This window comes from Budorcas taxicolor, chromosome 16, assembly GCF_023091745.1.
Source record: "Budorcas taxicolor isolate Tak-1 chromosome 16, Takin1.1, whole genome shotgun sequence".
Taxonomy (NCBI): Eukaryota; Metazoa; Chordata; class Mammalia; order Artiodactyla; family Bovidae; genus Budorcas; species Budorcas taxicolor.
The window spans coordinates 81,811,644-81,834,584 of record NC_068925.1 but is presented as its reverse complement, the minus strand read 5'-3'; the positions used below and the strand labels follow the sequence as shown (position 1 = coordinate 81,834,584).

The window sequence follows — 22,941 nt, the reverse complement described above, 5'->3', positions numbered from 1 at the left end:
GCTATGGTTTATCCACGTGTCATGTATGGATGTGAAAACTGGACTATAAAGAAAGTTGACCACCGAAGATTTGATGCTTTTGAACTGTGGAGACCCAACCACTCCATCCTAAAGGAAATCAGGCCTGAATATACATTGGAAGGACAAATATGAACCTGAAACTCCAATGCTTTGGCCACTTGATGCAAAGAGCTTACTCATTTGGAGGTCACTTTGATTTGCCTGTGAGTGTGGGAGCCCAACCTAGGTGCAGGGCCTCAGGGGCAATTGCTACTGAATAATGACATTAAAGCAAGTGCATTCCAGCCCTGTGTGACTCTCAGCACGCAAGAGACTGGGAAAGCTATCTATCTTGGAGGAAGGAAAGGCAGGCGAGAGAATGTGTTTTCAAGGCTCTCCTTGCAGGTCCTCAGAGGTCAGACCACCAAGCCTGCTCCAAGGGCCTCAATTCCGAAGTCAGAGCCATGTGTCACCCTACACTTTCCGAGCCTTGCAAACACATTTCTAGGTGAGCGCAGTAGTGCGCATGGGGAAGGAGGCTTCGGGAGTGTATCAACACCACAGCAGGGTGCCATGCTGGGGTCACCTAGCTGAGGGCACCTGGCACCTCCCATGGGCCCCCAGCAAAGAGTGGCAGGCCAAGCCCTGGCTTGTGAAAACCGAAGCGGAGAGCACAGCTAGCTCTGGTAGAAGGAAGCAAGCAGACAGCCACGGGAGACCTTCGCAAGCAGTTGCTGGGCCGCCCCGCATTAGGGCTCCCCGGTCAAAAAAATCACTAAAAATTTGTAACACCAATAATGTTACACCAATAATTTAGAAAGTATTCCTGGTTACGTGTTGAAAATAATTAATGTAAAACTATCTGTTACTGTTCACTCACTCAGACGAGTCTGGCTCTTTGTGACCCCATGTGCTGCAGTACACCAGCCTTCCCTGCCCTTCACTGTCCCCCGGAGATTGCTCAAACTCATCTCCATTGAGGAAATGATTATAAAGAACTCTACTTTTTAACATATGTGTATTCTAACTCTAACCACAAGTGTACTTTTTCAAGTTTAGAAAGTAGTATTCGAAAATGAATGAATTACACATGAATCCAAAACTTGCCTAATTCACAAATAGAAACATTTAATTTCCTCCACTTTACTATCCATGGAATATCCTGTTTAGCTTTATATTATATTTAGCATAATGAGCATTTGTTAAAATAAATGTCTATTAAAACAAAACGTTACATATTAAAGTTTTACTCCACTGAGAAGTAAATATGGGAGCAGGACATTTTTAAATGTCTTTATTCTATTATTTAATATAACTACAAATAATCTAAACCTAAAATATTACATATATTTATAAACATTATTTTTATTAAACCTCAATTTTTGGCTTCAGAAAATTATAAATAGTCCGACAGGAGAGTTTGAGAGAGGACATATTTATTTGTTCTGATATTCTGTTTCAGAACTTCTGGGGAACTTCCCTGGTGGCTCAGATGGTAAAGCGTCTGCCTGCAATGCAGGAGACCTGGGTTCAGTCCCTGGGTCAGGAAGATCCCCTGGAGAAGGAAATGGCAACCCACTCCAGTACTCTTGCCCAAAAAAGTCCATGGATGGAGGAGCCTGGTAGGCTACAGTCCATGGGGTTGCAAAGGGTTAGACACGACTGAGCAAGTTCACTTACTCTGCTTCAATGAGCAATAATTTCTCAGGTTAGAACACACACGTTTTGGCATCTGATGACACTCCCTTACTCCTGATGACTTCTCTGTCTTTAACTTGTCTTTTTTCAGCAGTTCAGAGACTAGAACACACGATTGAAGAGAATATTACCAGGGTGATGGAATTCATTCTTCTGGGTTTTTCAGTCCAGAGAAAGATGGAAATCCTTCTTTTTCTTCTCATTTTCTTCTCTAACTCTGGTGGGAAACACTGGCCTGATATCCTAACCCGGTTGGATCCTCACCGTCACACACCCATGTACCTTTTTCTCAGTAGTCTGGCCTTTGTAGACTTCTGCTACTCCTCATCAGTAGCCCCAGAGTCCCTGGAGACCCTCCTGACCAAGCACAGGTCCATATCTCTCTGTGCATGTGCGCACAGCTGGGCTTTTTCCTGAACTTCTTGGCTTTGGAGACGTTCCTTCTTGCAGTAATGGCTTATGACCGCTATGTGGGCATCTGCAGTCTTCTTCTCCACACGGTGATCATGTCCCGAAAGGTGTGCATGCACCTGGTAGCGGGCCCTCCCTCATACAGCTTTTCTGTCGCTTTCCTCCACTCAGTTGTTACTTTTAGATTGATCTACTGTGGCCCCATGTTCTTAACCACTTCTACTGTGATGATGTCCCTTTGATGGCCCTTGCCTGCTCAGACACCAGCCTCAAAGGGATCTTAATTTTTATCTTTGCTGGATTCAACATAATCAGCTCTTTGACCACGGTCCTTATTTCTTACCTATACGTTGTGGCTGCCATCCTGAGAATCCAGTCTGCAGAAGGGAGGCGCCAAGCATTCTCATCCTGCGGTTCCCGTCTGACTGCTGTCACTATATTCTACGGGACGCTGATCTTCATGTATCTGGAGCCCAGATCAAACCATTCCCTTGACACAGACAAAATGGCCTCTGTCTTCTACACAATAGTCATTCCTATGTTGAATCCCATGATCTGAAGCCTGAGGAACCAAGAGGTAAAAAAATGCCTTGAGGAAAGCCTTTGGAAAATGTTCTTTCCTGTCTCTAATAAACATTAAGATGTATCTTGTAACACTGACTGTCTTGGAACCATGCCACAGGCAGATATGTTGTTTTTATTATCTTTGATCGGTTAATTGTTATATGAGCAAAATGACTGCCCATGTGCCCACTTTCCATCTAATCTGCAAGTTAGATAAATGGTCTAAAAGGTTAGAAGTCATGTTTCCAGTTAACTGACACTAAGATTTCGCCACTGCTTTCAAAAATGTTTCTATTTTATACATTGTGGAGACAGAAAAAGAGAGGTGGTGAATTTCTTCTCCGTCCCCGTGCCATTCCGTGCAGTAGCTGCTCCTCAGCTGCACCCTGTCTGCTAAAAATCGTTCCTCTCTGCTTCTGACCCCACTAGGCTCCCTGTCGGCCACTCTCTCTAATTCCATGGTTCTCATGTTTGAGAAGATGTCATTTTTCGACACGCAGATCTGGAAATCAGGGTTAGCTTTTGGAAAGCCATACTCTTTTTCTGTATCAAAACAAAAATGCAGACATACCCCTATATTCCCTCAGCAAAGCTTAAGATCCTTTTATATTTTAGGGATTTGAAGAAATTACAGCGGTTTGACAGGAAGCAGTCGTTTAAAACCAAGTTATAAACGTGGCTGCTGTCAGATGTCAGGAATGTTGTTCTATGTCGGGGTGGTGGTGAAGCGATGCAACCTAAGACCCGCTTAGACCCTCAGCTGGCATGCATTTTTTGTGCGGAGCCGAGTGTTCGGCGTCTGCCCCGTGGGCGACACAGCCGCTCTCCTGGGCGAAACCAGGGCGTCCCGACTGCGCTGGGCAGTCTGCTGCTTGGAGAAGGCAAAACCAATCGCCTGCGCTGCCCAGAAACGGCCCAGCTCGCTCTGCCCAAGTCATCTCAGTGAAGATGTCACTGCTGAGTTAGGCTCCACAGCTGTGTGACGACGGCAGTACTGCCCTGTTAAGTCATTTATATTCAACTTTATTTTAGTACATGCCTCACCTAGCCTCAACACCATTATTAAAGCAGCAACAAGGTATTCTAAGCGGATGTAAACTGCACAGATTCTGAAGAGAAGCAACTGTCAGGCGGGCAGAACAGGGAAAAGGAGTCCAAAAGGGTGGTGGCTAAAAGACAAGGAAGGGAAAAGCCCGTGAAAACAGAACAAAGAAGGTCGGAGGGCCGGAGTGAGGACCTCAGGTAAAACGAACAGCACTCCTGGCTGGCCCAGCTCACACAGGACAGGCACAGGCGGCGACGAACATATAAAAAGAAGGGCCAGAGCCAGCCCGCTCGCTCGCTCCCGCCCGTGCTGGGACGCGCTTCTCCTCGTGTCTTTGCATCGACGTGCCCTCACGCCTCAAAGATGGATTTCCCTGCTATCTTCTAAATAAAATAGAGCTGTAACACTGAGCTGTAACACTGATTTGTCTAAGAGCCATAGCACGGTCCATTCGAGACCTGAGAGCGTCAGGAGCGGGGAACGAAGAAGGAATTCACAGGGCCGGACTCCATCTGAGGCCTGTTCATGCTGATCGTGCTCGGCCACCTCTCCAATGGGCTCTGAGCTCTGGGTTTGGTGCCTATGAAAACAGCAACAGAAGGATAAGACCCCCTCCAGACAGGGGAGCCTTGAAGATCGTATCTAGGTTACTCATCGCCTAAGAGAAAGCATACAGTATCACCCCTTCCTCCAGACAGGCCATAAATTTTTCTGTATCAGTCGGAGTGTAACCTTGGGTTTATTGATTATTGGCTAATTGTTTGACTGTTTGAGCACACAGCACGTGAATGATGGGGTTACTGGGATTGTATTTTCCTTGGTTTATGTAAGTCTCAAGGAATTTGGAGTGGTGGGTTCAGACACATACACATGGGGTACAAAAGATTTTCGCAAATGCTGGTCGGGGTCCTTGGCTGAGAGGAGGCCCCACCTCGGGCCCGCCGGTGTGATAAACTGCACTCCCCTGTCTGCACTGTCCTTCTGAGGGAGCTTGTTTCCGGAGCGCGTGGCTACAGCACAATAAACTTCTCTTTCTTGCCTGACTGCCTGGTCTGCTCTCTGTTTCTCTGTAATCACCTTACAGCAACAAAATTCAGAATTCATTCTAAAACCTAAGTTAATTCAGCTACAAACAAAAGGCATGGCAACCAGCAAATGATGGTGGAGAAGAGGGCAAGGGGATATTCTTCACTCAAAATACAGGAACAAGTCATTATTTCCTTAGTACGTGAATAATTTCTAGAGTGAAGAAGAAAATTTGAATAGTCCAAAAGGGAACCCAGGAAAAGGTATGACAATTCACCCAAAGAGGAAATATGGTGAGTCTAAACAACAAATTTAAAAAGTAAAATCAAAATAAGATACCAATGGCACAAATCAAACACTTTAATGACATTCTGAGGTGGGCTGTGACAAAAAAAAAATAGAACAGCTTCACACACTGATTATGAGGGTGTAGGCTGACGCAGCTTCTATGGCCGAGTGAGTGAAGTCACCCCGCGGCGCCCGCCTCTCTGCGACCCTATGGGCTGCAGCCTGCCGGGCTCATCCATCCACAGGCTTTCCAGGCAAGGACGCTGGAGTGGCTGCCGTTTCTTTCTCCAAGGGATCTTCCCCACTCAGGGGTCAAATCTGCATCTCCTGTGTCTCTTGCCCTGCAAGCAGATTCTTTACCCCCTGGGAAAATTCAGCTTCTATGGATTTTACGAATAACTCAGAAATTTAAAATGGGATATCCTTTAGCTCCAATAAATCCCCTTCTACAAACTCATCTCACAAGTGCAGTTCTTATGCTCTAAGAAAAAGACGTCTGTTCACTTAGCACTGTTCATCTCAGCAAGACATTCTACACAGCCTACAGATCGATCAGCAGCGCTATGGCTAATTTATGTTCCAGCCATACAACAGAAAACTATAAAGCAATTCCAAAGAATAAGCTAAATCTACGTACAGTCGCGTGTTAAGGTCCTTTGACGTATTTGGTGAAAAATGTAATCTGCACACACATTCTATTTTTCTTTCTTTCCTTTTTTGCTCAGTCCTGTCTGATTCTTTGCCACCCCAGGGACTATACAGTCCATAGAATTCTCCAGGCCAGAATACTGGAGTGGATAGCCTTTCCCTTCTTCAGGGGGTCTTCCCAACCCAGGGACAGAACCCAGGTCTTGCAGACACAGATAGTGCCATCATATCTATGAAAATGGACCTCCCTAGTGGCTCAGACAGCAAAAGCATCTGCCAACAATGAGAGAGACCCAGGTTCGATCCCTGGGTCAGGAAGATCCCCTGGAGAAGAAAATGGCAATCCACTCCAGTACTATTGCCTGGAAAATCCCATGGACAGAGGAACCTGGTAGGCTACAGTCCATGGGGTTGCAAAGAGTCAGACACGACTGAGCGACTTCACTTTCACTTTCACTTTGGGTTCTTCTAGTCCCACTTTTTATTTTATTCATCTACTTCTAACTTTTTACCATAGAACATTATGTCTGTAAAGAATAAAAATAACTGAATGAGCTGCACCAGGTTCGCCAAAGCCTTACCTGAGGACCATGCTTCTGGATGGTCCCCTCAGAGGTGAAATCGGCCACTTAGAGCACAGAAAATCTGCACCTCTGATGCGTGGGTGTGTGTATGAGTGTGCGAGTGTGTGTGTGTGTGTCTGTGCGTGTGTCCCTGAACAAGTCAAATTCTCCCAGTCAATTCTGAGTCATGTAACCACTCATTTCATTTGCCTTTAAGAAATGTGTCTTGTATTAACTAAATCCTGAGAGAATGGGCGCCAGGGACAAATCTGGGGCTAGTTAGAGCATGGCATGTGGTCCCATCACTACACGGCAAATAGATGGGGAAACAATGGAAACAGTGAGAGACTTTATTTTGGGGGGGCTCCAAAATCACTGCAGATGGTGACTGCAGCCATGAAGTTAGAAGACGCTTACTCCTTGGAAGAAACGTTATGACCAACCCAGACAGCATATTAAAAAGCAGAGACATTACTTTGCCAACAAAGGCCCCTCTAGTCAAAGCTATGGTTTCTCCAGTGGTCATGTATGGATGTGGGAGTTGGACTGTAAATAAAGCTGAGCACCAAAGAATTGAGGCTTCTGAACTGTGGTGTTGGAGAAGACTCTTGAGACTCCGCTGGACTGCAAGGAGATTCAACCAGTCCATCCTAAAGGAGATCAGTCCTGAATATTCATTGGAAGGACTGATGCTGAAGCTGAACTCCAATACTTTGGCCACCTGATGTGACGAGCTGACTCATTTGACGCTGGGCAAGATTGAAGGCAGGAGAAGGGGACGACACAGGATGAGATGGCTGGATGGCATCACCGATTCAACGGACATGAGTTTGAGTAAGCTCCGGGAGTTGGTGATGGACAGGGAGGCCTGGTGTGCTGTGGTTCCTGGGGTCGCACACAGTCGGACGCGAACTGACCCCAGTGGAACCACGTGACCGCCGACGCCGCTGGGCGCGCGAGCAGCCTGGGGTCCAGCAGACGCGCCGGAACTTCAGGAAACCGTTGGTGGGTGGAGGGCGGGCTCGGTACGCAGCTCCTTTCTGATCGGCCGGGCTGAGACCGTGGGCTCTCCTTCCTGGAAATGAGCCTGAATCCCTCGAAGGTTGCGCCCGAGCCGCAGCCGGAGCCCGAGCCCGAGCCGGAGCCCGAGCCGCAGCCCGAGCCGCAGCCCGAGCCGCAGCCGGAGGCAGGACCAGGGCCTGGGCCCGAGGCCCGGGGGCCGGGGCCGGAGGGACAGAGCGGGCCGCCCGCAGGGCCTGGCCCGGAGCCGGAGCCGCCCTCGGCGGCGGCTCAGGACCGGGAGCCCGAGCGCGGCCGGGCGGCGGGGCCGAGCGCAGAGCCCCCGCCCCCGCCGGCCTCGCGGCCTGAGGCCCTTCGGGCCCCGCGGCCCCGCTGCCGCACCGACTGCCTGGAGGCGCCGCTGTCGCGGGCCTTCCAGCGGCTGGGCCGGAAGGTGGGCGCGCACCCCTGGGTCTTCCTGCTGCTGCCGGTGGCGCTAACGGCCGTCCTGGGCACCGGCCTGATGTACCTGCCCCGCGACGGGGATGAAGACCTGGAGGAGCAGTACACGCCGATCGGGGGCCCTGCCAAGGCCGAGCGGCGCTTCGTGCAGGGACATTTCACCGCCAACGACTCCCTCGTCTTCTCCGTCTCCAGGAAGAGCACCGACGTCCCTTATGCCTCCCTCCTCGTGGTCTCCGACACAGAGACCCTGCTGGAGCCGGACATCCTAGAGGAAATCAGCAAGGTGGACGACGCCGTGCAGGCTCTGACTGTGACCCAGGACAACGGAACCCAGATCCCCTACAGCGAGGTGTGCGCCAAGAACCAGGGCGCCTGTGTCCCCCCCAACCCACTCTTGTTCGCCTGGAAGAGGAACAAGGGCCTCAACCTGACAGCCATCACCTTCCCCATCTACAGCCCAGCCGGTCAGATCGTCTCCCTGGCCAGCATCCTGGGAGGAACTGTCTTGGGGCCGAGCCAGTCACTCCTCCAGGCCAAAGCCATGCGGCTGCTGTACTACCTGGAGACGGGTGCAGGAGAGGAAAATGAACGAAGCAAGGCGTGGACGGCCCATTTCCTAACGAAGTTTGGCAGCTTTGAAAAGAGTCTGGCCCTGAAGAAGATCCAGGTGCCTAGTGGCTGGGGTTTACGGGAGGCCAGGAGAAGGTGGGAGGGATAAGAGGAGCTGTCCCAAAGACACTCCCAGATTGCCAGATAGAGCCCTTGACTGGGAGCTAGGTGTGCTCTGCTTTATTCGATCCATAACCCAGCTTTCTTAAAACAGCACACTGAAGAAAGCCACAGCAGATTGTGGAAAAGAGTGGATGTGTGTCTCACTGGTTCCCTTTGCTGTACACATGAAGCTACCACAACACTGTAACTCAACTATACTACAGTAATTTTTTTAATAAAGTAAAAAGAGGACTTTAAAAAAAGAAGAATGCCACAAACCTTAAATCCCTGGTAACATTCTGGTTAAAAGCACAAATGGTACATTCTCAGGGTAGGCCTGTTCAGTACAGACGTTGATCTTCAGGTTTAGTTTGGTTTATCTGCTCAAATTTCTCTGTAATTCTTACTTTCAGTTTAAGCCTTTGCTGTTTCTGGGAGCCCCCTAAACTTTGGAGTTCATTGGAATAAAAAAGCAAAACTTTAAACAAAAGTTCCATGATGTTTTTGAGAAAGATGAGCATTTTAAAAGTAAATTATAGCATAGTGCCAGGCACATATTAGCTGTTCAGTAATTTGGGGGCTGGCAAACCTTATACTGTGAATAAAACTGGTGAAAATGAGAAGATATCTTCTGGGAAAAGCCTTTTAATACCCAGGCCTGTCTGAAATGATGTTTGTACAATTAAAATAGTAAAAGATAATGACTGAATAGAAGTTTAGAAAAAGTTACAATGTCTGTAGTTATTAATGTTTTCACAGTCTTATATGATTCCGATTTTGTGTATTAAGAAGTTTTAAACTTTAGATTTTTTGAGAGACACTTTGAAAAGCATGCCAGAAGCAAATCTTTGTGGCAAGAAGCAAATCTTTATTACTTTCTTTATTCTAAAATCATAATGCACATATTTTGATTTTTCACTGGGTTTTAATGCTTGAACTAATACGTTGCCGTGTTCTGATGTCATGTGTGACCCGCATGCAGTGCCGTGTTCTGATGTCATGTGTGACCCGCATGCAGTGCCGTGTTCTGATGTCATGTGTGACTCGCATGCAGTGCCGTGTTCTGATGTCATGTGTGACCCGCATGCAGTGTCGTGTTCTGATGTCATGTGTGACCCGCATGCAGTGTCGTGTTCTGATGTCATGTGTGACCCGCATGCAGTGCCGTGTTCTGATGTCATGTGTGACCCGCATGCAGTGTCAGGGCTGAGCACCGCTTACCTGAATGTGTTTCTGTGGCAGGTTGTCTACTTCTCATCACTTTCCAGAAAACTGGAGTTCGAGGCAACTTCCAGGACGGTGGTCCCATTGTTTCACCTGGCCTACCTCCTAATCATATTATTTGCAATTGTATCATGCTACAGGTAAAACAATTTTATTAGTTTTTTAAACTCTAAAAAATGTTTTATTGTAATAATGTATATAATGTGGAGCAGGCGATGGCACCCCACCCCAGTGCTCTCGCCTGGAAAATCCCATGGACAGAGGAGCCTGGTGGGCTGCAGTCCATGGGGTCGCTAAGAGTCGGACACAACTGAGCGACTTCACTTTCACTTTTCACTTTCATGCATTGGAGAAGGAAATGGCAACCCACTCCAGTGTTCTTGCCTGGAGAATCCCAGGGACGGGGTAGCCTGGTGGGCTGCCGTCTATGGGGTCGCACAGAGTCGGACACGACTGAAGTGACTTTAGCAGCAGCATTACACTTATAACATAAAATGTGTCATTTCAAAAACCATTTCTGAGTGTGCAGATCAGTGGGATTAATCACACTATCAGTGTTGTGCAGCCATCACAGCTATCCCTTTATGAGTATTTTCCATCGCCCCAAACAAACACTGCAACCATTAAGTAATAACTCCCCGCTGTCTTCCCTAAGTCTTGGCTAATATTTAATCTAGTTTCTGTTTCCATGAATTTGCCTATTCTAGAGATTTTGTATAAGTGGAATCATACGGTATTTGTCCTTTTGTGACTGACTTATTTCACTTACCATGTGTTCAACACTTATCCGTGCTGTAGCATGAGTTCCTCTACGTGGCTGAATAATACTCCATTTTATGTATAGACCACGATTGTTTATCTGCCTGCCTGTTGATGGCACTGGAATATTCTTACCTTCGGACGCTAGTGAATAATATTGCAGTGAACCGTGGGGCCCGAATCTCTGTCTAAGCTCCTGTTTCCAGTTCTTTCCAGTACATCCCTAGGAGCGGCATTAGTGGGTTGTATGATAATTCACTGGTTAGCTTTTTGAAGGACCACTGAACGATTTTTCACAGAGACTACACCATTTTATATCCCACCAACAGTGTGTCAGTTTTCCGGTTTCTCTACACCCTAACCATGACTGTCTTTTTAATGTGGTTATTGGTTATTGGTATGTCTTCTTTGGGGCACCCCAGGTGGCGCCGCGGTAAAGAGCCTGCCTGCCGGTGCACGAAATGCAAGAGACTGGGTTTCGGCCCCTGTGTTGGGAAGATGCCCTGGAGAAGGAAATGGCAACCCACTCTGGTATTCTTGCCTGGAAGACTTCATGAACAGAAGAGCTTGGTGGCTAGGGGTCACCAGGAGTCAGACAGCTGAGCTACTGAGCACGCAGGCATATCCTCTATGGAGAAATGTCTATTCAAGTCCTTTGCCCTTTTTTTGGCTGTGCCCCAAGGCTTGCAGAATCTTATTTCCCTGACTTGGGGCTGAACTTGGGCCCAGGTCCTTGGCAGTGAAAGTTTGGAGTTCTGACCACTGGACTGCCAGGGAGTTCCCACCTTTGTTCATTTTTAGTGAAGCTGTTTGTCCTTTTGTTGTTGAATTCTGTTGTTGTTGAGAATATGTTTTGGATATTAAATCCTTATCAAGTTCTATAATTTGCAGATATCTTCTCTCACTCTGTGGATTATCTCTCCACTTTCTCGATAATGCCCTTCAACGTACAAAGGCTTCAATGCAGATGAAGCTCAGCTTGTTCGCTCTCATCGCTTCTGCTCGTGCTCTCGGTGTCGTATCTAAGCTCCCACTGACAAGCGAGGGCGTGTGCGGCTGCTCTCCGTTTCCTTCTAGAGTTTCGTGGTTCTGGCTGCGATGTTTGTGATCATAGTCGTATGTGATGTGAATTAGGGGTCCAACTTCATTCTTGTTCCTGTGGAAATCCAGTCATCCAGGTGCCATTTGTTGAAAAGACTGCTCTTTCCCAGTTGATTGGATTTGGCATCCTTGTCAAAAATCAATGGGCTATAGATAAATGGATTTATTTTTAGATGCTCAGTTCTACTTGGTCTATATGTCTGTCCATATACTAGTACCACTTTGATTTAAATACTGTAGCTATATAAGTTTTGAAATCTGGAAATCTCAGTTGTCCATTTATTTTTTCTTTTTAAGGTTATTCTGGAATATCCAGGACTCCTTGTAATTCCGTATGAATTTGAGTATTGACCTATACATTTCTGAATAAAAGCTGTTGGGATTTTGATAGAGGTTGTGTTTAATGTGTAGATCACCTTAGGCGAGATTGTCATTTTGACAATATTAAGTCTTCCCCACCATGGACTGTGAAAGTCTTTCCATTAATTCCGGTCTTTTTTAGTTTCTTTCACCAATGTTTTGCAGTTTTCCGTGTACCAGACTTTCACCTCTTTGGTTAAATGTATCCCTAAGTGTTTCATTATTCTAAACGCTAAATAAAATCACTTTCTTAATTTCTTTGAGATTGTTCATTGCACAGGGGTGGGAGCAACTGAGTCCTATGTGTTAGTGTTGCATCTTGCAGCTTTACTGCATTTGTTTACTGACTTTAGTGGCTTCCTCCGGATTCACTGGAGTTTTCATATGTAGGATCATATAATCTGTGAGAAGAGAGTTACAGCTCTTCCTTTCCAGTTTGAATTCCTTTAATTTCAAAGTCCTGTCTAATCGCTCTGACGAGCACCTCTAGTGCATCTTTGAACATCGTTGATGAAAGTGGCCATCCTTATCTCGTTCCTGATCTTAGAGGGAAAGCTTTCTTTTTTTCACCGTTGAGTATGACGTTAGCTTGCAGTTTTCATAATTGCCTTTATAATTTTGAGGCACTTTCCTTCCATTCCTTGTTTTCGAGAGTTTTTATCATGAAAAGACATTGGGTTTTGTCAAGTGCCTTTTCTGTGCCTTTTGAGAGGTTCAGATGGCTTTTTACCCTTTGTTCTGTTACTGTGCTGTGTTACATTGATGCTCTTGTGTTGAACCATGCTTCCATTCCTGGGGTAAATCCCATATGGTCATGATGTATACTTCTTTTAATATGCTTATTGGATTGTGTTTGCTAGAATTTTGTTGAGGATTTTTTTATCTATATTAATAAGAGGTATTATTTGTAGCTTCCTTAAATTAGAGATACCAAGGGAACATTTCATGCAAAGATGGGCTCGATAAAGGACAGAAATGGTATGGACCTAACAGAAGCAGAAGATATTAAGAAGAGGTGGCAAGAATACACGGAAGAACTAAAAAAAAAAAAGATCTTCACGACCCAGATAATCATGATGATGTGATCACTAATCTAGAGCCAGACATCTTGGAAAGTGAAGTCAAGTGGTCCTTAGAAAGCATCACTATGAACAAAGCTAGTGGAGGTGATGGAATTTCAGTGGAGCTATTTCAAATCCTGAAAGATGATGCTGTGAAAGTGCTGCATTCAATATGCCAGCACATTTGGAAAACTCAGCAGTGGCCACAGGACTGGAAAAGGTCCGTTTTCATTCCAATTCCAAAGAAAGGCAATGCCAAAGAATGCTCAAACTACCACACAATTGCACTCATCTCACATGCTAGTAACGTAATGCTCAAAATTCTCCAAGCCAGGCTTCAGCAATACGTGAACCATGAACTCCCTGATGTTCAAGCTGGTTTTAGAAAAGGCAGAGGAACCAGAGATCAAATTGCCAACACCCGCTGGATCATGGAAAAAGCAAGAGAGTTCCAGAAAAACATCTATTTCTGCTTTATTGACTATGCCAAAGCCTTTGACTGTGTGGATCATAAGAAACTGGAAAATTCTGAAAGAGATGGGAATACCAGACCACGTTACCTGCCTCTTGAGAAATCTGTATGCAGGTCAGGAAGCAACAGTTAGAACTGGGCATGGAACAGACTGGTTCCAAATAGGAAAAGGAGTAAGTCAAGGCTGTGTATTGTCACCCTGCTTATTTAACTTATATGCAGAGTACATCATGAGAAACGCTGGGCTGGAAGAAACACAAGCTAGAATCAAGCTTGCTGGGAGAAATATCAATAACCTCGGATATGCAGATGACACCACCCTTATGGCAGAAAGTGAAGAGGAGCTAAAAAGCCTCTCGATGAAAGTGAAAGAGGAGAGACTGAAAAAGTTGGCTTAAAGCTCAACATTCAGAAAACAAAGATCATGGCATCTGGTCCCATCACTTCATGGGAAATAGATGGGGAAACAGTGGAAACAGGGTCAGACTTTATTTTGGGGGGGCTCCAAAATCACTGCAGACGGTGATTGCAGCCATGAAATTAAAAGACGCTTACTCCTTGGAAGAAGAGTTATGACCAACCTAGATAGCATATTCAAAACCAGAGACATTACTTTGCTGACTAAGGTCCATCTAGTCAAGGCTATGGTTTTTCCTGTGGTTATGTATGGATGTGAGAGTTGGACTCTGAAGAAGGCTGAGCACCGAAGAATTGATGCTTTTAAACTGTGGCATTGAAGAAGATTCTTGAGAGTCCCTTGGACTGCAAGGAGATCCAACCAGTCCATTCTGAAGGAGATCAGCCCTGGGATTTCTTTGGAAGGAAAGATGCTAAAGCTGAAGCTCCAGTACTTTGGCCACCTCATGGGAAGAGTTGACTCATTGGAAAAGAGTTTGATGCTGGGAGGGATTGGGGGCAGGAGGAGAAAGGGGCGACAGAGGATGAGATGGCTGGATGGCATCACGGACTCGATGGACGTGAGTCTGAGTGAACTCCGGGAGATGGTGATGAACAGGGAGGCCTGGAGTGCTGCGATTCATGGGGTCGCCAAGAGTCGGACACAACTGACCGACTGAACTGAACTGAACTGTGGTACCTTAGTGTGACACTGAGATCAGTGTAATCATGGCCTCATCAAAAGAGTTAGGAAGTGTTCCCTTCCTTTCAGTTTTTTTGGAAGGGTTTGAAAAGGATTGGTGTTAATTCTTCTTTACATATTTGATTATATGCACTAGTGAAGCCATCAAGCCTGGACTTTATTTTGCAGGTGAGGTACGGTTCTTGACTATGCATCAGTCCTTTTACATGTTCTGTGGAGAGTTTCATCTTGAGTCAGCTGAGGTCTTTGTGTATTTCTGGGAATTTGTGTATTTTATCTAGGTTATCCAGTTTCTTGGCATAGGTTGCTTATAGTAATGTCTTAAATCCTTTCTATTTCTGTAAATTCAGTAGTGAACTCCCCATTTTCATGTCTCATTTAGTTATTTGTATTTTTTCCCCTTTATCACTCTAAATAAATGTCTTTCCATTTTGTTGATTTTTTTTTTTTTTTGATAACCAACTTTTGGCTTTGCTAGTTTTCTCTGCTGCTGCTGCTAAGTCACTTCAGTCGTGTCTGACTCTGTGCGACCCCATAGACGGCAGCCCACCAGGCTCCCCTGTCCCTGGGATTCTCCAGGCAAGAACACTGGAGTGGGTGCCATTTCCTTCTCCAATGTATTTACCATGTTCTTATTTTACCCCTCCTGTTAGCTCCGTGTTGGGTCTTCTCTTCCTTTTCTGGCTCCACAAGGGTCTGAATTTCCCTATTCTCGGTTACCATGTTCTTATTTTACCCCTCCTGTCAGCTCCGTGTTGGGTCTTCTCCTCTTTTTCTGGCTCCACAAAGGTCTAAATCCACAAAGTGGTTTGAGGTCTTTTCTCTGTTTTTAATGCAGCATAAACTTGCCTCTGGGCACTGGTGTCACTACACCTTGTAAGTTTTATGGTATTTTGTATGTTTTCATTTTCCTTATAGATTATCTGCCTAGATGTTTTACCCATTATTGAAAGGGAGGTATTGAACTTTCCAACTATTGTGGAGCTACGTGTTTCTCTCTGTAACACTGTTAGTATTTGCTTCATATGTCTTGGGTCGCTGTTATGAGGGCCATTCATGTTCATAGTTGTTACATCTTCTTGACTAATTGGCCCATTTATGAATATGTGATTCCTTCCATCTCAAAACTTCTAACAGCTTTTGGAGCAGTCTACTCTGTCTGTTATCAGTGCGGGCACCCCAGTCCCCTTTGGTTGCTATTCACATGGAGAATCTAGTTCAGGCCTCTTACCAATCTATTTATGTCTTTGGATCTAAAGTGAATCCCTTATAAATAGCATATAGTTGAATCATGCTGTTTTATCCATTCTGACAATATCTGCTTTTTGATTGGAAAGTTTAATCTGTTTAGATTTAAAATAATTGCTGACAAGGAAGACTTACTTGTATTGTCTGGGTATTTAATGTTCTGTGTATGTTAGAGCTATTATACTTCCTTTCATCCATTTATACCTTTTTTTTTTGGCCAAACCCAGGCCCTGGCAATGGAAGCGCTGAGGTGTCCTAGCCATTGCGCCACCAGAGACCTCCTATCTCACACTGTCTTTAATGTGTGGCTAGTGAGCTGTTTCGATTGGTCACTTTGCTGCCAGCGATTCCCAAGTCAGCCTGAGCACTGGAATCACATGAAGAAATGTTTAGACACATGGATTCTGCAACTTCCCTACAAACTGTAGATCAGAGTCTGCAGAGCTGTGTGCCCGGACTGCAGGAGTCTAAAGTTCTGAGACTCTCCTAAGTCACTCTGATACGCTGCTTAACCAAAGCCCTTCCTGGAGACCAGAAAGCCTGCGAGTGTGCTCACCGGTGTCCTGCATTCAGAGCTTCTGTTGCCTGTTGGACACTGAAATAAGGATCATTTAGACAGCCGACACAGCGACTAGTCAAAGTCAAGTCACTCTAGCCAATAATGTGCTTCACTCCCTCCACCCTCTGAAAAGTGTATGCCAACAGTCCGGAAACCAGAAAGAGGAAACAGGGCTGAGCGTGTCATACGTAGCTTTTATCCTGTTAGCCTTTCTGATTTCAAGGTTCATTTGTGTTCTTTTTATCTTAAACTCTTGTAAACCAGTATTGTTGCTTGAAGAAAGTATTGTGTGTATGTGTTAGTCACTTAATCGTGTCTGACTCTTTGTGACCCCAGGGTCTGTACCCACCAGGCCTCCCTGTCCATGGGATTCTCCAGGCAAGAATACTGGAGTGGCTTGCCATTTCCTTCTCCAGGAGATCTTCCTGACCCTGGGATTGAACCCAGATCTCCTGCATTGCAGGCAAATTCTTTGCCATCTGAGCTCTAGAGAAGTCCACAAGAAAGTATTGGTTGTAATCAAATCTTGTTTTGTAATCAAAACAAAATGCTTTTTTTTGGTGCGTGTATCTATGTTGATTTTGGGCCCTGAGTTTAACAGATAGCACCAGCAGTTTGAGAAAAAGTGAAATACAGGCACACATAGTTGTTTTCATAAGAAAGTTTGGTTATTTTAATGTGGCCTTGCATGAATAAGGTCTTCAGTTATAGTCTTGCTTTTGGGGAATCAGCAGCTCCATTTCCATAGCTGACTTTCCTAGCCTTCAAACCAAACTGTTTCTCTCTCCTCCTAAACGTTTCTAGAGGCGGCTATCAGTCATTTGTTTCGACGCAGTTGGCGATGAAGCAGAGCAGAAGCCGAGAGATTGTCGTCAGTACTTTAAAATGTTAAGTTGTGGTTGTTGGGGAGTTTAAGTGTTAAATCCAGTCTTTTTAAAATGCTGCACCTATATCCCCATTTTTGTTGGTCCAACCAAGAAATAGACATAAGTTGTGTTATTCAAAATGGAGTATACATTACTTTTTTTTTTTTTTTGCAATTAGTAACCACTTTTCTTGGAGAAGGCAATAGCAACCCACTCCAATACTCTTGCCTGGAGAATCCCATGGACGGAGGAGCCTCGTGGGCTGCCGTCTATGGGGTCACACAGAGTCGGACACGACTGACATGGCTTAGCAGCAGCAGCGGCCACTTTTCTGGGGCTTCCCTGGTGGCTCAGTGGTAAAGAATCTGCCTGCAATGCAAGAGACTCAGGAAACATAGGTTTGATCCCCGGGTGGGGAAGATCCCCTAGAGGGAAGGCATGGCGATCTACTCCACTGTTCCTGCCTGGAGACTCCCGTGGACAGAGGAGCCTAGTGGGCTACAGTCCACAGGGCCACAAGCAGTCAGACACAACTGAATTGACTGAGCACACACACACACACACACAGCCTCTTTCCCAGAGAACACTTCTTTAGGAGAGGAAAACATGAAAACTTTAGGAAGGAGGCTTTCCCAGAGCACACCTCTTTAGCAGAGGAGAACGTGAAAACTTTAGGAAGGAGGCTTTCCAGAGCACACTTCTTTAGCAGAGGAGAACGTGAAAACTTTCAGAAGGAGGCTTTCATTCTTTCTGTTAGCCACAATATACATTAAACCAGCTCTGACATACAGGAGGTATTTGGGATTGTGTTTATGGCTAATGGGAGTCATAAGTGGGTGAGAAGATACCTCGACGTGGGCACTTTCATACTGCTTGCTTCTACTCACACTCCTGTGGAGATCAGAATGGAATTACCTATTTGCAATGTTTTAGTATCTTTTTGCAGTTCTGAAAGGCCAGTCGGTGGATTCATGCTTGGCTCGCTGCATAAGAATCAGCCAGTATAGTTTGGTAAAAGTACACATTCCCAACTTTTCTGTCCCCACCCCACCCCCCACCCCTCACCGCCCTTTGTTTTTGTTCAGTTGGTCGGGGCTAGTGTCTGGAAATTAAAGTTCTCTAGCAGACAGCTATGGGGATTATTGTCCAAGAGGGCTCTGAAGAGGTGTCTGAGTCAAGAATGTTACAAATTGCTGGAATTTCAGTATGGAAGCTACCACTCAAGTTCCATGACTTTTCCCTCCAAATTTACAGGTGTGACTGTGTACGGAACAAAATGTGGGTCGCGGTCTTTGGAGTCATCTCCACCGGCCTGGCCGTGGTGAGCAGCTTCGGCCTGATGTTGTATGTCGGGGTGCCCTTTGTGCTCATAGTAGCAAATTCACCGTTTCTTATCCTCGGTGAGTAAAACGAAGCGCGAAGCTGCACATTGCGCATGTGGGGGTGCGGGGTGGGAAAGGAAGGGCGCTGTGTTAGATCAGGCAGAATAGTTATATGCAGGTGACTCTACAGACCCAAAATGAGGGATCAGGAGAGAAAGAAAACGCAATGGAATTATATGCCTTTAGATTTGGAAAAATCTGGTACCCCAAATGGAGACACACAGGCCAGGGACATGAACAGGCATTTCATACACACACACACACACACACACACACACACACACACACACACACACACACACAGAATCCAAAATGCTGATCATTGAAAATGTAAGAAAGAAATATTTGACCTTGTGTAATCACATCAAGGGATGCAAGTTAAACCAAAAGTGAGATACTTTGTCTTCTTATTAGATTAATGAATATTATAGCAAGATTGAAGGTTTGGGGAAGGTTGTATGCAAGTGAACTCTCTCATATTCTGCTGAGGGAGATTTGTAAATTGGTGCACTTTTAAGATATAACTTTGCAACAAATCGAAAGACTTAAAAATTTTTAATGGAGTCCCTTTGACCTGCCAACTCCACTTCTGGGAGTTTGTCCTAGTCATTGGATGGGTTTTCACAAAATGAATGAGCATGTTCGTTTTAGTGTGATTTAGAACAGGGAAAAAGAGAAACAAACTGATCCTTTATCAACATGGGATCGGTCTGCTCAGACCACACTAAAGTTCTGGAATCCCATTCAGTCTTTCAAAAGAGGCAGATATAAAGTGTTAAATGAAAAATGCTGGTTATGAGACAAGATGTTTAAAACAGAGAGATATACAAATATGCATATATATTTGTATAGAGCAAATTCGGATAGATAATACTTAAAATATTAGCAAGGATTGTCCTTGACAGGTAGAATTACAGTTGTTTAAAGGTTTTCTTTGTATTTGCCTGTACTTTCAGGATTTATTTTACAGTAAGTATAAGAAGGCAAATATCTTTCTATTTTGGGTGGTAAGCAACTTGGAAGAATTAATAATTGGTTTCCTAGGGGAGATAGGGGAGGAACTGTGCACTGGATGTGTGCCTTCCTAGCACACACTCACGCTTACACACTCAGTGTCCCCACAGCCATAAGCAGCTGATGTGTAGACAACTGATTTCATATCCACGCCTTCATATTATCTGTATATACATAGACATGTGAGTGTAGGGCTGCATGTGGTGGGGAGGGGGGCTGTGATTTCAGTAGCTCAAGAAATGTGTGAGGACAGTTTCTGAACCAAGTTCCATAAATAATACAGCCGGTTTTTAAATACCTGTTCCATATCAGTGAGTTTATTTGTGGGCCTTAGTACTTTGGATTCTTGCCCTTCATCCAGCTGAATGCAAGCGAAATCCAGAAAGCTGGCTGTGGGGGGCATGTCACGATGCAGTTTGTGACGAACTGCACAAGCCTGCGTCACTGCAGGCCTTCTGCCAGACCAAACACACAGAACATCCGAGTTAGAGGCAAAGTGCAGTTCCCAGTGCCTTCCCGTGTAGTCTGTGAAGATCTTCCAAGGTTGATATTAAAATCAATCAGCATTCAGTTCCAAGTGTTGATTTTGTGTCAATACGCACAGAAACAGGAGTATAGGATTGAAAGCGGTAGGAAGCTTGAGGGAAGTGAAGCTCATCTGCAGCATGCTTAGGCGGCCTGGTTCCCCTTTCTCCTCTGCAGCCCTCCTCTCCTAAGCTTCTGCGGCCTCTTCAGAGTCCTCAAATGCGCTCCTGGCCTCTTTATTCCAGATCAATCCGGAAGCGTCACTGTGAGAGAGGCTGGTTACTTTAGCATTCACTTACTATGTAAAGGATCCTTACGGTTTGCTCTGGTGCATAGTTCTGATCTCAAGAGTGCCTGCATTTTACTGACATAATGCCTTAACCTGGGCAAGTGAAGTTTGAATGACAGCGTTCTGGGTGTCAGAACCAGACTAACGGAAACTACATGTGTATGTATCTGTGTGTGTGTGTGTGTGTACAAACTATGGGGTGCCTTTAAAATCATACCACATTGACAGCTAGATGCTAAGTGGAGAACAGATAAATCCAGCTCATGTTTTAAACAACGGGATGCTAACTCAGTATTAGTGCCTTAGAGTAAAATGGTTTATGAGAGAAAATGGTCCCTCGAAAGTTCTGATGGAACCAGGGATGCGTGGCTAACACTGCTTCGCCTAACACGCAGGCAGCCGGGTTTCCTGACTCTTCACAAAGCACCTGAATGGTGGCTAGGAGTAGAGTGCACTGTGCTGTGTGTGCAGAGCGCAGTTATTACAGAGCAAGGGGTGAAGAGTCGTGTTGTGGATTCAGAGGCAACCAGAGAAGGCGTCAGAGAAAGCAGGATCCAAACACAGACTCCGCAGTATCAAGGAGACCTTGAGAGACGGGCAGAGAAAGCGGTTTGAGCTGGTCTGGTTAATCTTTAGTGGATGTTAAAAAGTACGAAGACTCTGTTTCTTTCTCTAACAGGTGTTGGGGTCGATGACATGTTCATCATGATTTCTGCCTGGCAGAAGACCAGCCTCGCGGACAGCGTAAGCGAGCGGATGTCTGATGCCTACTCACAAGTGGCAGTGTCCATTACGATCACCACGCTCACCAACGTCCTGGCCTTCTACACAGGAGTCATGTCCTCCTTCCGGTCCGTGCAGTACTTCTGCGTCTACACGGGGACCACCCTGCTCTTCTGCTACTTGTACAGCGTCACCTGCTTCGGAGCATGCATGGCCCTGGACGGGAAGAGAGAAGGGGCCTGTCTGCGCTGGCTGGAGAAGCCAGGCGCGCCTGGCCAGCAATGTCCCTCGCTCAGAATGCCCTGCTGCCTCCCAGGCAGTCCCCTCCAGGATGGATGGAAAGCCGGCACCCATCCAATGAATCTGTTCTTTAGAGACTACTTTGGTCCTTTGCTCACAAGCACCAAGTCCAAGATTTTTGTAGTGCTCCTATACGTTTCGTACATCATAACTAGTATATATGGGTGTTTCCGAGTGGAGGAAGGTTTAGACCTCCGAAACTTGGCAAGTGATGACTCCTACATCATACCATATTTTAATGTAGAAGAAGAACATTTTTCTACTTATGGCCCCAGGGTTATGGTAATCGTTACTGAGGTTCTTGACTACTGGGATAAAGATGCGAGGCAAAGACTGGAGAAATGTCTGGCGGATTTTGAAAACAGTGAGTATGTAGATGAAAACCTGACAGAGTTTTGGTTACGAGAATATGTAAATTACATGGAAAACCTCCGTCAGGATATAAATGATAAGACCGTGTTTCTAAGCACTATTCCCACTTTCTTAATGGAATTTCCACTTTTTGCATATGATATTAATATAACATCATCACAGGAGATCGTTTGTTCCCGGGCCTTCATTCAAAGCATGGGCATTTCTTCTTCAACCAATAAGAAGCTGATGTTACTCCAGTTCCGAGACATGGCTGAGAAGTGTGACGTGCCCCTAATGGTGTACAACCCAGCATTCATATATTTTGACCAGTTTTCTGCAATAGTAGAAAACACTGTTCGGAATGTGGTTGTTGCGTCAGCAGCTATGTTCATCGTTTCCTTATTATTAATTCCTCATCCCCTGTGCTCTTTGTGGGTAACTTTTGCTATTGCTTCTGTGATTGTGGGCGTCACGGGTTTTATGGCCTTCTGGAATGTCAACCTTGACTCCATATCCATGATTAATCTTGTCATCTGTATAGGGTTTTCTTTTGACTTTGCTGCTCACATTTCCTATGCATTTGTCTCCAGTTCGGAGCCCTCAGCAAACCACAAAGCCATTGAGGCGCTGTACCTGTTAGGGTACCCTGTGTTACAAAGTGCGGTTTCAACAATAATAGGGGTGTGTGTCCTGTCTGCAGCTAAAGCGTACATCTTCAGGACGTTTTTCAAGATTATGTTTCTTGTGATGGTATTTGGAGCTGCTCATGGCCTAATTTTTATCCCAGTATTCTTAACCTTTTTTTGAAAGTTGCTTTGAATTGGTCAGTCAGTCGGTTCAGTCACTCAGTCGTGTCCGACTCTTTGCGACCCCGTGAATTGCAGCACGCCAGGCCTCCCTGTCCATCACCAACTCCCGGAGGTCACTCAGACTCACATCCATCGAGTCCGTGATGCCATCCAGCCATCTCATCCTCGGTCGTCCCCTTCTCCTCCTGCCCCCAATCCCTCCCAGCATCAGACTCTTTTCCAGTGAGTCAACTCTTCGCATGAGGTGGCCAAAGTACTGGAGTTTCAGCTTTAGCATCATTCCTTCCAAAGAAATCCCAGGGCTGATCTCCTTCAGAATGGACTGGTTGGATCTCCTTGCAGTCCAAGGGACGCTCAAGAGTCTTCTCCAACACCACA

The 22,941-nt window shown here is 45.6% G+C and overlaps 1 protein-coding gene and 1 pseudogene across 1 annotated transcript; both read left to right on the top strand.

Moving 5' to 3' along the window:
• The first annotated feature begins 1,789 nt into the window (after positions 1-1,789).
• Positions 1,790-3,656, top strand: LOC128061325 (olfactory receptor 1038-like; annotated as a pseudogene).
• Positions 3,657-7,324: 3,668 nt separating this feature from the next.
• Positions 7,325-22,561, top strand: LOC128061324 (patched domain-containing protein 3-like). The gene is made up of 4 exons (XM_052653596.1): positions 7,325-8,374; positions 9,661-9,782; positions 18,422-18,567; positions 21,057-22,561. Exons 1-4 carry the CDS (start codon positions 7,325-7,327, stop codon positions 22,559-22,561), a joined length of 2,823 nt encoding a protein of 940 aa, XP_052509556.1.
• Positions 22,562-22,941: the final 380 nt, after the last annotated feature.

Coding starts and splice junctions, on each gene's coding strand:
- LOC128061324 (XM_052653596.1), top strand. CDS start 7,325: ATGAGCCTGAATCCCTCGAAGGTTGCGCCCGAGCCGCAGCCGGAGCCC. Junction 9,783..18,421: donor GCAATTGTATCATGCTACAG/GTAAAACAATTT, acceptor CCAAATTTACAG/GTGTGACTGTGTACGGAACA. Junction 18,568..21,056: donor TTCACCGTTTCTTATCCTCG/GTGAGTAAAACG, acceptor TTTCTCTAACAG/GTGTTGGGGTCGATGACATG.